The following is a 12043-nucleotide window of genomic DNA, read 5'->3' as shown; positions in this document are numbered from 1 at the left end:
AACATTCACTTTGGTTTCTGGTTCTAAAACCCCGTTTCTGTCCCCTCACAAAACCTAAGCCTTCTTGTAGACCTTTTGCATGATTCAGCAGTAATGCAGCACTGCTCCTAGCAGCAGGTCAGCATGTGCAGTGTTCAGCTGGTAATTTTCTAACACAAGAGTTCATGGTCCTTGGGTCATAATGAATTTTTAGTCTGGTCTATGTTATGCAGTTGAGAACTTCCTACAAGCCTCTTTAAAACATAATTATGTCTGAATTACAGTTATGCTCTCACTGATATTTTTAGTTTTACTCAAGCTTGTTATTCTTACGTTTTCCAAATCAGCCAAAAGCCTTGGGCTGTTACTAGGATAGTATGAAGTCTAAGCTGTTGTACTCTGCCTTTCCAAAATCCATGATAGTTGTTAGAGCACCGTGACTGGGTGCTCTTTATAGACTCTTGACTGGTGCTTAACACTGTAAGTACCTAAACTGTGGTTGTGAGGGCAGAGCTCACACAGAGGATTTGGTTGTGCTTGATGTTCTGTATTTGTGTGGTGGGTGAGATATTTCCAGTCACCTCTGAAATCTGGTGAGGTAAGGAGGGTAGAAGTCGTGTTCCTCCATTGCAGCTGAAAGGTGAGAACATTCCAGTATAAGAATGTTGCTGCCATGAAATTGAATCTCGACTCTGTGGAGACAGCACTGACATCCTCTGGTGCTGTGTGAACCTTTCATGGGGTGGGATGCTGTGACATACTGGTGTTCTTTTCTCATGCTGTCTGTTGTGACTGTATTGCTGAGATGTAATGAAAGAGTTTTGTAAAAGTTATTGTCTTCAACTGTGTGACCAGTTAGGATCCCTGGGAAGAACGTTTGGCTTCTGTGAAATCTGTTTGTAGAGTGTTAGTTTGCAAGTCTGTCTGTGTCTGCAGCAAGTAAAACATTTTAAAAACAAGAAGCTTGATATTACAGTAGTCATTGCAAAAAAGCCCTGCTTTCATGCAGGCATAACATGTTGTAAGTCCCTCCACAGAAAACAGCCGTCTGAATTAGGTCTGCTCTGGGGTGTGGGGCAAGCATTGGCTGAACTGCAGCTCCAAGTGTATTTTCCTTTGCAATTGCCACTTCCTTTTATGTTCAGGGCAACTGTAAATGAGGTGCTGCTGTGAGTCACAATGAGTGAACTGACCTGGGTTAAAAATAGCCGGCCAAGGAAGAGGAGAGGTAGCAGGAGGAAGTTTTGCTAATCCTGTTTTTCCATGTACACCCTCCAAGATCTTTTCAGCACTGAGGGGCAAGAACAAGCAGCCAAGCACCAGGGCAGGGATTAGGAAAAGGCTGTTCATAGGAAGTCCTTTTAATGGGTAATGCTGCCAGGAAAAAAAATATGTGAAGTAATATTCTAACTACAGCTAAAAACCTTCATTCTTTTATTGAAAGGAAGTCTTGTGTCAAACAACCAGGAGAGAAACACTTGTTCATAAAGAGGAAAGTTTTTTAAAGGCAAATGCATAATTACTTCTAGTGTGGACAATCTACCTGCCTTGTCTGGTTATAAGAAGTCTTCTGTTAGGTGTTGTAAGATCATTCAATAAATGGTTAGGGTAGAGTGAAGGTTCTTGAATTCTAGTTTGCTTCCATCTATTATTTTTTGTCCTTCCAGCTTCAAAACCTGTTTTCCATTAGGGAATGGACTTGTAGTCATGGATATACAACTCTGCCTTCTGCTCCTTCCAGAAAGGATGGTTTTACAGAGGAACTTGTTAAGTGCTGCTCAAGCTGTTGTGTTTCTGCCAGAAGTTATGGACAATGACTTGGCAGATCGGTTTTCTGCCCTCCTGCAGGTGCTGTGTAATGTGTGGCTGGGGAATGTGGTATATGGTGGTTGTTTGTTTAGATTGCTGCTGCCAATAACTTCAGGAGTTTCTGATATCTCAGCAACTTAACTCCTTAGATTACAGGCAAATATCTTGCTGCTTATTAAAAAGAGGAATAAAAAATATTTTTTAAAAAAAATAATTCTTTTAGAACCTTCCACATTTAAAGAACCAGCTTGTTTCCATTTGAAATGTTGAGAATCTTTTTATTTCCACAATGCCAATGAAGAAGTGTTTCTCACTGAAAAACATTTTTTCTTCTTAAATTAAGGCAAATTCTTCAGAGGAGTGGCAGGAAAGGACTTGCTGCTTATGACTTATGCATATGCTCTTTATGCCTGCATAGTCCATGAAATGTTCAGCTTGGGAAAGGTTCTGTACTGGTGATGGAGCTGTGGAATGTATCACTGGTTACAAGGAGTGATGCATCTCTCTCCTGTTCCTGAAAGAAAACTGTGTTTGTATCACTTAACGAAGGGGAGCAGATGTGTTTTGTCAGAAAGTACAGCAGTGTAGGGTTTTACAGTATTTTCAACAAAATTCACAGTTGAAATAACCTAAAAATGACTCAATAATGCTAACTAATCAAACATTTCTTTATGCTATATTTATACTGGATATTGTCACAAAAGCAACTTTTCAGAATGCTTTCTAGAGTGCTGGGCTGACAAGACAGCAGTTGCTTTTTAAGAAAGGAAGAGTCCTTCTGGAAGCTGTTTGCCTACCATGTTTTGAAAACTTATATTTTTCCTAAGACTTGTTTGAATTAGTTAATGGCCTTGTGTGATAAGACTAAAACATACCAGTTTCAAGTCTAGGAAGATAGAAATTACAGAACAGATAGTTTTTTAATAACATTACTTATTTATAAATCAGTGGGGAAATGGCATCATTTCAGGGTGTTTGGCTCAGTGCAGCAAAGCCAAGTGAGAGTTGTGTCAGCTGGGAAAAACAAACTGGAAAGGGATTATCTGGTAGTCCTGGCACTTTTTGCAGGGTATGTTTTTAGGTACTAAATGTTAATGTAGATGTGCTTCAAGTTGATATAAAATGCAACCTGGGGATATGACTGAGTACCATTATATTTTTTTATTCGAATAAAAGATGTTTTTTAGAATCAAAGTATCTCTTGTATTTAAATGATACTTCATGATACTCACTGTCTTGTGCTTGAACTCTTTCCTAATTCATGTTTTATTGATCCTGTCCCTTTTATATACTTTTATATTTTATATTCATCATGTACTCTTATTTCCCAGTAATGTCCAGTAGCAAGACTTCCCTGTGGGAAAACTGTAATGTGTATATCTATCTCCTTGTTTTAAGCAGTTGCAGTTAGAAGTTTCTTTCACTGGTTAGAAAACAAAGGGAAAAACTATTCAAAACAGAGTTAAATCAGTAGAGCATATTCAGAAACAGAGCATTTCCCCAGAGCTTGTGTGCATTCCCAAAACTTACATTTTGAAATTAGGGATGGTTTGGTGGGTCCTATTGATTTTTGAGGTCTTTCTCTGAAGGATTTTTTTGCCTAGTCTTTGAATTGCGGTAGGGTCACAGGCCTTTTCTTTTGTTCTTCCTGGTAGCTACACTGAGTGAATTCTGGGGGAAGCTGTGATACACTGAAGACCACACCCTTCCTTTTAAATAATCTTTTTTAAGGTGTAACAGTTTCCTCACCTGAAAAGCACTCCTCCCTTCCACTGGCTGAAGCAAACCAAGGTTTTTTCACTAATCATCTGTGGTTATTTGCTGGACTCTGAGAATCCAAAGAATGAGTGGGTAATGACAGGGCAGTACAAAGCCCCAGGGCTCTGAGTTCCTGAGCAGCTGCCATCCAATCGTTCCTTTGTTCCTTCCTCTCACTGTTCCCCTCTAAACACATTGCTCAGAGTCCAGCAGATCTTCCACCTATGATTACCTTTGTGGCTGTCTCCTGTAACAGAAATCAGTTGTTTCAGTGGTTCTGAAGCTGTAGGATCTGCTTGTAACTTAAACTGGCAGTTCTTGCCTTCTGTATGTTTCTTAGCATCATATTAAGTTGTCTCAGGATTGAAAAATTTAAATATGAATGTCAGTCTTTTACAATGTTTCTGCAGGTTTGCTTTGCTGAGAGTGGTAGCCAGGCCTGCCTGTGACAACAATACCCCTGTAGTTTGCCAGACCTCTGATTTTGTTGTGTTGTGCACTGGCCAGCTGGCAATACACATCTCAATTCAAAATTCAAAAACTCTTAACACTGCAGGAGATCTGTGCTCCAGCAGGACTGTTACTTAAAAAAATTCAAGTCAGTACTTTTGTACTGGTGTCTTGCTTTTGACAGCAATGTCTGTCGAGTCTCAGCTTTTGATATGGGCCTCTCTTGGTTTGCTACTGAGCAGATCATGGATTTCCCTGAAATGCTTGGGCTGGAAATGTCAGTGAGCAGGAACTCTCAAACACATTGCAGCAAGAATAGAGCAGCTGGAATGGGCCTTGGCTTTTCTAAGCATTTGCTTGACAGAGGACATGGTCTGGAGACATAGATATTGTAGTCCAGACTGTACTATTGGTGAAATTTGGGAAATGTGCGGTATGTGGGATGTATGGAATATTGAGCTGCCACCTTTTTTGGGTTATTTCACTGGCAGGAAAAACTGTGGGTTTTTTTCTGGTTTTCACCATAGGGTTATGAGGGAAGACACATTCAGCCTTCTGGTTTTTGCAGGGCATCTTGGACATCTTGAGGTGTGTATTGTGAATTTCAATGTGCCACTTAAGTGGTGGGGAATGCTGAATCTGAGGGAGCAAGGAAGGGGGCAAGAATTGGACTCCATTTGGAATTTAAGCTGAATAGATTGTAATAAGGAAAACAAAGATGTGCCCTGGATATCTAAGACAAGTTTTCCCTCTGAACTCCTCAGTTCCTGGTTCATCAGTTCTTTTGGTGTATTAACTTACCTGTTGAGCACTCTGAGAGTAAAACCTTAAAAAGAAGAAAGGCAAATTACACTGGGCTTCTTGATATTTAGGTGACTTTAAGGAACTTTGAAATGAATCCCAAAATTAACCTAGCACCTTTTACACAAGAGGATAAAATTCTACATTTTCTTCTCCAAGTCTACTGAAAGAGGAGAATTTGGATATTTTGGAAGTTCTCCAAGCCTGTTATTTCACAAGGCTTTGCGCTCATCACTTTCTCATCTTGACAGGTTTGGAACTGTCAGGTAGTCCTGGAGCAAGTTGTATTAATATTTATCAGAGAAGAGCTGAGATGTAGAAGTGGAGGGGATTGGTAGAAGCCTTGAAACATTACTGACCCAGCATGCAGGGGCAGTGCAGCCAGAGAATGGTGCGAGTATCCCACTTCTCACAGTGCTGGAAATGGTTCTCTCCAAGCATGTTGTTCTGTGGAAGGACAGGGAGGTCTGTGGCAAATGATCAGAAATCACTCCTGTAAAGGTGGTCTGCAAATCAATTTGATGATAGCAGTTCAGTGTTTGTGCTGAATGCTCTCATTGCCCAGGCTAAGCAGTGCACAGCATTCAGCACACAACCCAAACACTTGCTATTTCTTTTCCTCAGGTTCTGGGAAGCCCAGCCCCATTAGGACCTCTGGCTCCTGCTCCAATGTAACCCCCACACATGCACCATGCTGGTGATGTCCCATCACCAGGGATCCTGCTGGGGCTTGGAGCCTACAAGGGCTCAGGTAAGTACCACATAAAAACAAACTCCACAGCCCATTTCAAGGGTATTGCTCTTAGTGTTTCTGCTTAGTTCTTAGGAACTAAGGAGAAAAATGTTCTGATGGATAAACTACATATCCCTGTTCTCTTAGCCTGGCTAATGGGGCATATTACATAACATGTATTGTTTATGTTGATAAAAGTTTCACAAATTGATTTGCAGGTCACCTTTAACCTATAAAAGTGTGCATATTTGAATAGGATCTGTTCAGTTTGCCATACGTGCCATGTTTTCTGTCTTCTCTTACAACATGCTGTAAATTACATTTAGATGAGTTCATGGTCTTGAACAAACATCACTGGCTGCAGAGTTGTCAGATTTGTTAGTGTCACTGAGGCTACAGCAATTACTGAACTGAATTAATGAGGTCAGCAGACCAGCAGGTCCAGTAGTTTCATGTAAAACATTTGAGATGTGTGGGATATTGTAGCAGACTGATCTGTGAAGTTTGTTTATACTTGCTAAAATTGGGGTTTGCTTGTTTGAAATGAGGGTTTGTGTCCGTTCCAAAATGAACTTGTATTTATTTAAGCCTTGTATAAACCTCCTGTGTGAACTCCCTCATTCATTTTTAATCTCGTTCCTCTGCAAGACTGGCAAAATCCTTTGGCCAGGTTCTACGGGGCAAACTGTCCATTGTCTAAGAAAATTACATTTTCAGTCTCTGATCTCTTAGTTTACTTGTTTGTGTGCGTTCTGGTATTATGAAAGAAAGTAAATGTCTTAGGAGTTATCTCCACTTCCTAGAAGAGATCAGAATATGTGCAGCAGTTTCTCACAATTTTTTCCCAATCTTGTGTTTATTCTTTCTGTGTACTTTTGACCCTGTTGTGGTTTCTCAGTAGTCACCCCCTTCAGGCAGATCTGTTTGGCAGCTTCTGCAGTGGCATTTTTTCGTGTCCTTCTCTATTCTCTTTCAAATGGACTTCTTGTTGTTGCTGTAGATTGACTTGTGATCCACATAGTGTTTTGCAGCTGGAGTTAGTATCATGGATCCCAGCACCTGTGAGGGAATGTTTCAGCAGCATACAACCTATATATTAGCCTGGTGTTTAGCTCAGAATATTTTTTGCTTTCGATGTCCTTTCATGTAGCTCTGATCCTTCATAGCTTTCCGTCCTTCTGTGCACTTGCTCACCTTGATGTGCAGTGGAGCAAAAGTTACCTCATTGCTCTGCCTCCTTTCTGAATTGAAACCACAGACCTGAACTTTCATAATGCTCATAAAGACTGGTCAAGTCCTACCCTATTGCTTAGCAGTATTCAGACACTTCTCTGAGTTGTCAGGAATTATAAAGGCAGTTAGCCAGTATCTAGCATTATCTTAGCAGCTGAGCTAATATTTTTGACTTCTAAAACCATGTTGTGTCATCTGGAGTAGCATCACCTTCATGTTCTAATATTTCAATTAAGTTGTAACATACAGAATTATGGGGTGTTGTCCATCAATTCCCAGTATCAGCTCTACAGCCTTCCTTACAATGTACATAAATACTTCGGTCTTGGTTCTTTTTTTCAAGACATAGCTGTTGCTCAGGAGATCATAAAAATCACAGATCTTGATGCTGATATTTCTCTTTTAGTACTAGTATGTAAAAGGTGTTCTGAGGTGGAGTGAGTAGAGAGACACTTGAGCAACCAGATCTGTTACACTGTGGTGAGAAGTGTGTGAGATGCTCTTTGCAGAGTATTGTGAGGTGCTGCATGCTGGCTGTTGGTGATGGATGACCCCTACCTGTGGGTATAGTCTTTTATTTTTGTCCCATCTGTTTCTTCTCATGGGCTGGGCTTCATTCAGGTGCATGAGGGTGGAGTGTAAATGGGGCTTCATTAATTGCTGCTTGCAGAGCACAGTGTAGGTGGTGAGAGGAGTCACAGGAGTGTCATGCACTGAGCTGTGTTACAGGAGTCCAGGCTAGGTGTTAATGACAGATTATATTCTGGAACTGAGTATGGCCTTTTGTGGTTTAAACAGTACTAAGTGAACTAATTCACCTCTTTGTGGTGCTGTTTCTCAGGAAACTTTGGGAGGTGTGGACTGTATGAAATGCTGGTGTCCAGCTGAATAGCATTGACAGCCTAGAAAACCTCAACAGCTGCCAGCATTGGACTCTCTTATGCTGACTCTGAGCTCTTGTGTTCTTGGTGGGTTAGGACTCCCTGGAAGGGTGTTTTCCTTTGTGTACTCTACTGACTTGGTCCAAGTCCCAAGCTGGGATCCTTTTTTTTTTTTCTTGTAAGTAGGATGAAGCAGGATTACAGCTCTTGTTGGCCTCCCTGCTCTGAGAACAGGAATAAGAAGTGTTCCTTAGCTTTTGAGGGAAAGGAAGTGGCTTTTCTAATCTAAGAGAGTTGTTAGGAGTTTTGGGCATTCAGATATGTGATTGTGGTCTTGGTCATTATGTGTAGTGACATTGTTCATGAAAGCTTTCTTTTACAGTTTTAAGATAAATCTAGGACAGGTGAATCACTAAATTAAAGAGCAGTGTGTGACTTGGCATTCCTGAACATGAATATTTTGTAATGAATAGGCCTGAAGCAAACAGTGTGATAGTGTTGGACCACGTGGTTACTTTGCCTCTCCTCTGACAGCTGCAAATACCTCATTTGCTGTTTCACCCAAGGCACAAATTGCGTCACAGTCTCCTCACTGTTCTCCCAGGCTGTTTGTTGTCTTCCAGAATGTTTCTTGTTTGTTTACTGTCCTTGGATTTTTCTGTGAAGCAGATGTTTCCAGATTCTTGGTTTTATGAAACATTAGCTGTTCAGTGATGTGAGCTCAGGCCATAAAACCGGTTGAGAAGCTGAGAGAATGCAAGACCCAAGGTATCAAGAAGATTTCTTTCTCCAGGAGGAACAAACACTGTCCAGGGGATTTCAAAGTACATTTAGTATTTTTCACTGGTTGAAGCACTGTGGAGTTGTCAGGGTAGTGTCTTGGGAGGTGATTGGTAATAAGGGATTGAATTAGGAATAAAGACACAGGAAGGCATCTGAGTCGTTTGCAGGTATGTGTCCTGTGCCACTGTGAGCCATGGAGAGTGTTCAGGAAAGTGCTCTGTAGCCTGAGGACAGCACAACCCTCTTGTACTGTTGGAGAGACTTGCTGAACTTCTGTCAGCTTGCTGAACTGAGTTGATATTGGTCCTACCTGCTGTGCTTCTTGGCATTATTTCAATAACCCATTGAAATACCTGTCTTTCAAACAGGTATGAAGTTTGCAAGCCAACTGATGATGGCTCAGAGTATGTTACTCTCTCTGTTTACTTTCGGGAAAAGACAATGAGGCAATCCAGCAACACTTCAGGGACTGTGCTCTTTGGGCAGCCACTGTTAATATCTGTGCCCAAACACAAGCTCACTGTGGATCACCTGTACAGTGTGATTTTGGAGCAGATCAGGTAAGTCATGGTTGTACCTTTGAATCCTATGCCAAGCTCTAGAGGTTGCTTATTCAATTACATTGTGATAGGATTACTGAATCCTTGTTAACAGGGAGAATTTTCCGTGATTTGTGTGGGTTGTATAAACCAGGATTTGCATTGCATTAGTGTCTGGAGGCCCTAGGGACATTTCAAGGTCCTGTTTTTTTGGGCTTTGTGACAGATATTGCTGGCTCAGCCTTGCAAAGGAGTCAGGAGCAGAATTCAGGGCATGTTTTCAGGGCTCACAGATGGGGCCTCTGTAACTTACTTTTGCCTTTTCAATATACAGTCAGTGAAACATGGAACAAGCAGTGAGAGCAGAGATTTAGGGAATTGTTGTTTGTCTCATTCTGAGGGCTCTTGTTGTTGTCGTGTAAATGTAAATGGTGCTGTACAGGATGGGTTCTGGTTTGCTGGAGGGGATTTGACAGCAAGAGCTGGTGGTAGAGGGGGATGCTGCTGTTCTGGTGCACAGCTACCAGAACCAACCAGCTACAGTATGGTTGTGTAATAAATGTATCCCTTCTCTTCAGCCGCTGTGTGAAACTCCCTCTGGCAGAAGAATACTCCCCACCCTGCCCCGACAGAGGAACCTACAATGGCTCCAATGGTGTGGTTGAAGGTAAAGCCCTTTCAAAATCTGCTGGAAGCTTTTCAGCACTTTAAGCTTTCTAACAGCATTTGTTTTGTGCTGGATGTATTTGGCTTAAGCTTTAGCAGATTGTTTCTCCACTATGATTAAACCACACTGTTGTGCTGGACATGTGCTTGTACAGGGAGAATCTTGTAGACCATTTCCTTCCTAGGGAGATCAAATGTACAGCAGCTGGAGAACAAGGTGTGGATGTGCATTCATCCTGACCAGTGTTAGGGAAGTCCTTGCTTAGTTGAGGTGTCCAGGTGCCTCCCTCCAGCGGCATCTCTTCCTGATAGGCCCTTTGGTGATGAAAACTGGCCTGTTAGATCACAAAGATTATGGAGAAATTTGTCTGTTGGAGGACACAGAACCAAATCTCATTCCTAGGCCACATGCTCACTAGGAAGCTTTTAATGCTGATGGCATATGAGTGTTTCCTTTCCCTGTTTGAAATGATTCACTGGTGTAGCCCTGAGAGTAATAAGTTGCAATAAGTTAAATGGGGAAAAAACCTGCTTATTTTCCCTGAAGAATGGAAATAACTTTCCTGGTGACTTACATATTCCTTTCTGTGAAGGCACCCAGCTGCAGCCTTGCTGATTCTCTCTTGGGGATGCTTCTTAGGGTGTGCTGTCATTGTTAACCTGCAAACTGAGCACTCTCCTGAACTGGCATCTGCTAAAGGAGAAAATACAGCTTCAGATGGAGTGGTTAGCAAACAGAGGTTTCTTTTTCTGCATGCCTTTTCATTGCTTTCCACGTAACTGGTGTGTGTTGTACAGGCTGATGCAAACAACTCTGTGGGAGGTGTCAGGCTAAGCTTTCATTGAAGCCATGTAATATTGTCCTTGTTTGAAATTTTTTTCCAGGAGACATTGAAGAGATGGAACATCAGGATGGGGGAGAGGAGGGCAAGGAAAAGCTGACAGAAGTTGATCCCTGCCACTCTGAGGGTTGTATGCAAGTGGAGTCAGCAAGAGACCTGCCGCCTTGCAAGAAACAGCATTTCACTTTTAGCCTTGTGAATTCCTCTGGGACCTCAGAGATAAACTCCATTGTTGAAGGAAAAATTTTAAAACTGAGTGGTAATTATTTGCTTGCTGGTTTTTTTTTCTTCTTTCTTTTTACACCAGTGCAATAAATATGTCTTCTTTCTTGTAGCTTTTTCTGCAGTTGCTATTGACTGGGATTCTGAGACACGGAGGCTACTTTATGATGAACAGGAGGCACAGGTTGTAGTATGCTCTTTTCATAAGTAATCTATGTAATTTTTTAGGGTATTTAAAAGGTGACAGCAAACAGTGTTCTGCTGGGTCATCTTTTGTAACAATAAACTGTTTTTTTTGTAACAGAATAAGACAGTTTTCACTGAGAGCTGATAAAAGCTCTAAACCCAAGTGAGGACATAAATTTTCTCTTATGGACTATCTAGCATAAGAAAGTAGTGGCTGGAGGTGGTTGGAGATGAGTGGAGAAGGAGATGCAGAAATAAGCAGTGTGGGGAAAGTGAGCATGTAATTTCTTGATGTCAGGGATTACAGAGTATATGGAATTGAATAAAGCACCCATCTCTTTCACTAGGCATTTGAAAAACATGGAAGCATGCTACAACCACAGAAGAAGAAGTCTGTAGTAGCCCTCAGAGATTGCATAGAGCTCTTTACTACTATGGAAACACTTGGTGAACATGACCCGTGGTAAGAACCTCTGCCTGCCTTCTATATTTACCATAAAATACCATAACTGTTTGAGTTCACGTGATTTTTTCATAGGATTTTTATAATTTCCCAGGTATATCCTTTTGTGCTCATCTTTGAGAAGTCTGTCAGATCTGTATTAAGTCATTAATTCAATAGGCTGTGGACATGGCTTAATAAAAGTATTTGTTTCCTGCCTGTATTTAAGAAAAAGTGTCAGTGGTAATGTAGGTTCCAACGACAGGGCTATTTTTAAAAGTTAATTTTTGTACAATGAGCAGTTAACACACTTGCCATGAAAGTATAAAGTGAAAGCAAGTTGGAATTTGGAATTCTCTGAGGCAGTGTGTTCACCTGCATATTCCACAGGCAGTGTGTCTTCTGTAAGGCAGGGACTGTGCTTATGCTAGTGAGGCATCTTTAATGGAAGGCCAGAAGCTTTTCTTTTGATGAAGTCATTCATTTCCTTGCTTGTTACTACTTCCTTAGGTACTGCCCTAACTGTAAGAAACATCAACAGGCCACGAAGAAGTTTGACCTGTGGTCTTTGCCCAGGATTTTGGTGGTACATCTAAAACGCTTCTCATACAGCAGATATTGGAGGGATAAACTTGACACTGTTGTGGAATTTCCCATCAGGTAGGATTCTTCCCTCAAGCTAGGAAGAGCTTGAAGAACTTGGTCAAGAAAGACGTACT

General features: G+C 41.3%; 1 protein-coding gene across 2 annotated transcripts in view; it reads left to right on the top strand.

The window, feature by feature from the left end:
• The window catches only part of USP4 (ubiquitin specific peptidase 4), a 31822-nt gene that overhangs the window by 17437 nt on the left and 2342 nt on the right, over nt 1–12043 (top strand). For both annotated transcript variants that reach the window (XM_086845273.1, XM_086845271.1), the window contains 6 exons: nt 8796–8987; nt 9545–9633; nt 10518–10733; nt 10810–10880; nt 11230–11345; nt 11835–11984. In XM_086845273.1, the coding sequence (XP_086701399.1) occupies nt 8796–8987; nt 9545–9633; nt 10518–10733; nt 10810–10880; nt 11230–11345; nt 11835–11984 (834 nt within the window). The remainder of the gene's footprint in view (nt 1–8795; nt 8988–9544; nt 9634–10517; nt 10734–10809; nt 10881–11229; nt 11346–11834; nt 11985–12043) is intronic.

The sequence above is a fragment of the Cyanistes caeruleus genome, chromosome 11 (genome assembly GCF_971803275.1).
Source record: "Cyanistes caeruleus chromosome 11, bCyaCae1.hap1.1, whole genome shotgun sequence".
NCBI classification, from domain to species: Eukaryota; Metazoa; Chordata; class Aves; order Passeriformes; family Paridae; genus Cyanistes; species Cyanistes caeruleus.
The sequence above is the reverse complement of the archived record's forward strand: the minus strand, read 5'-3'. Positions and strand labels throughout refer to the sequence as shown.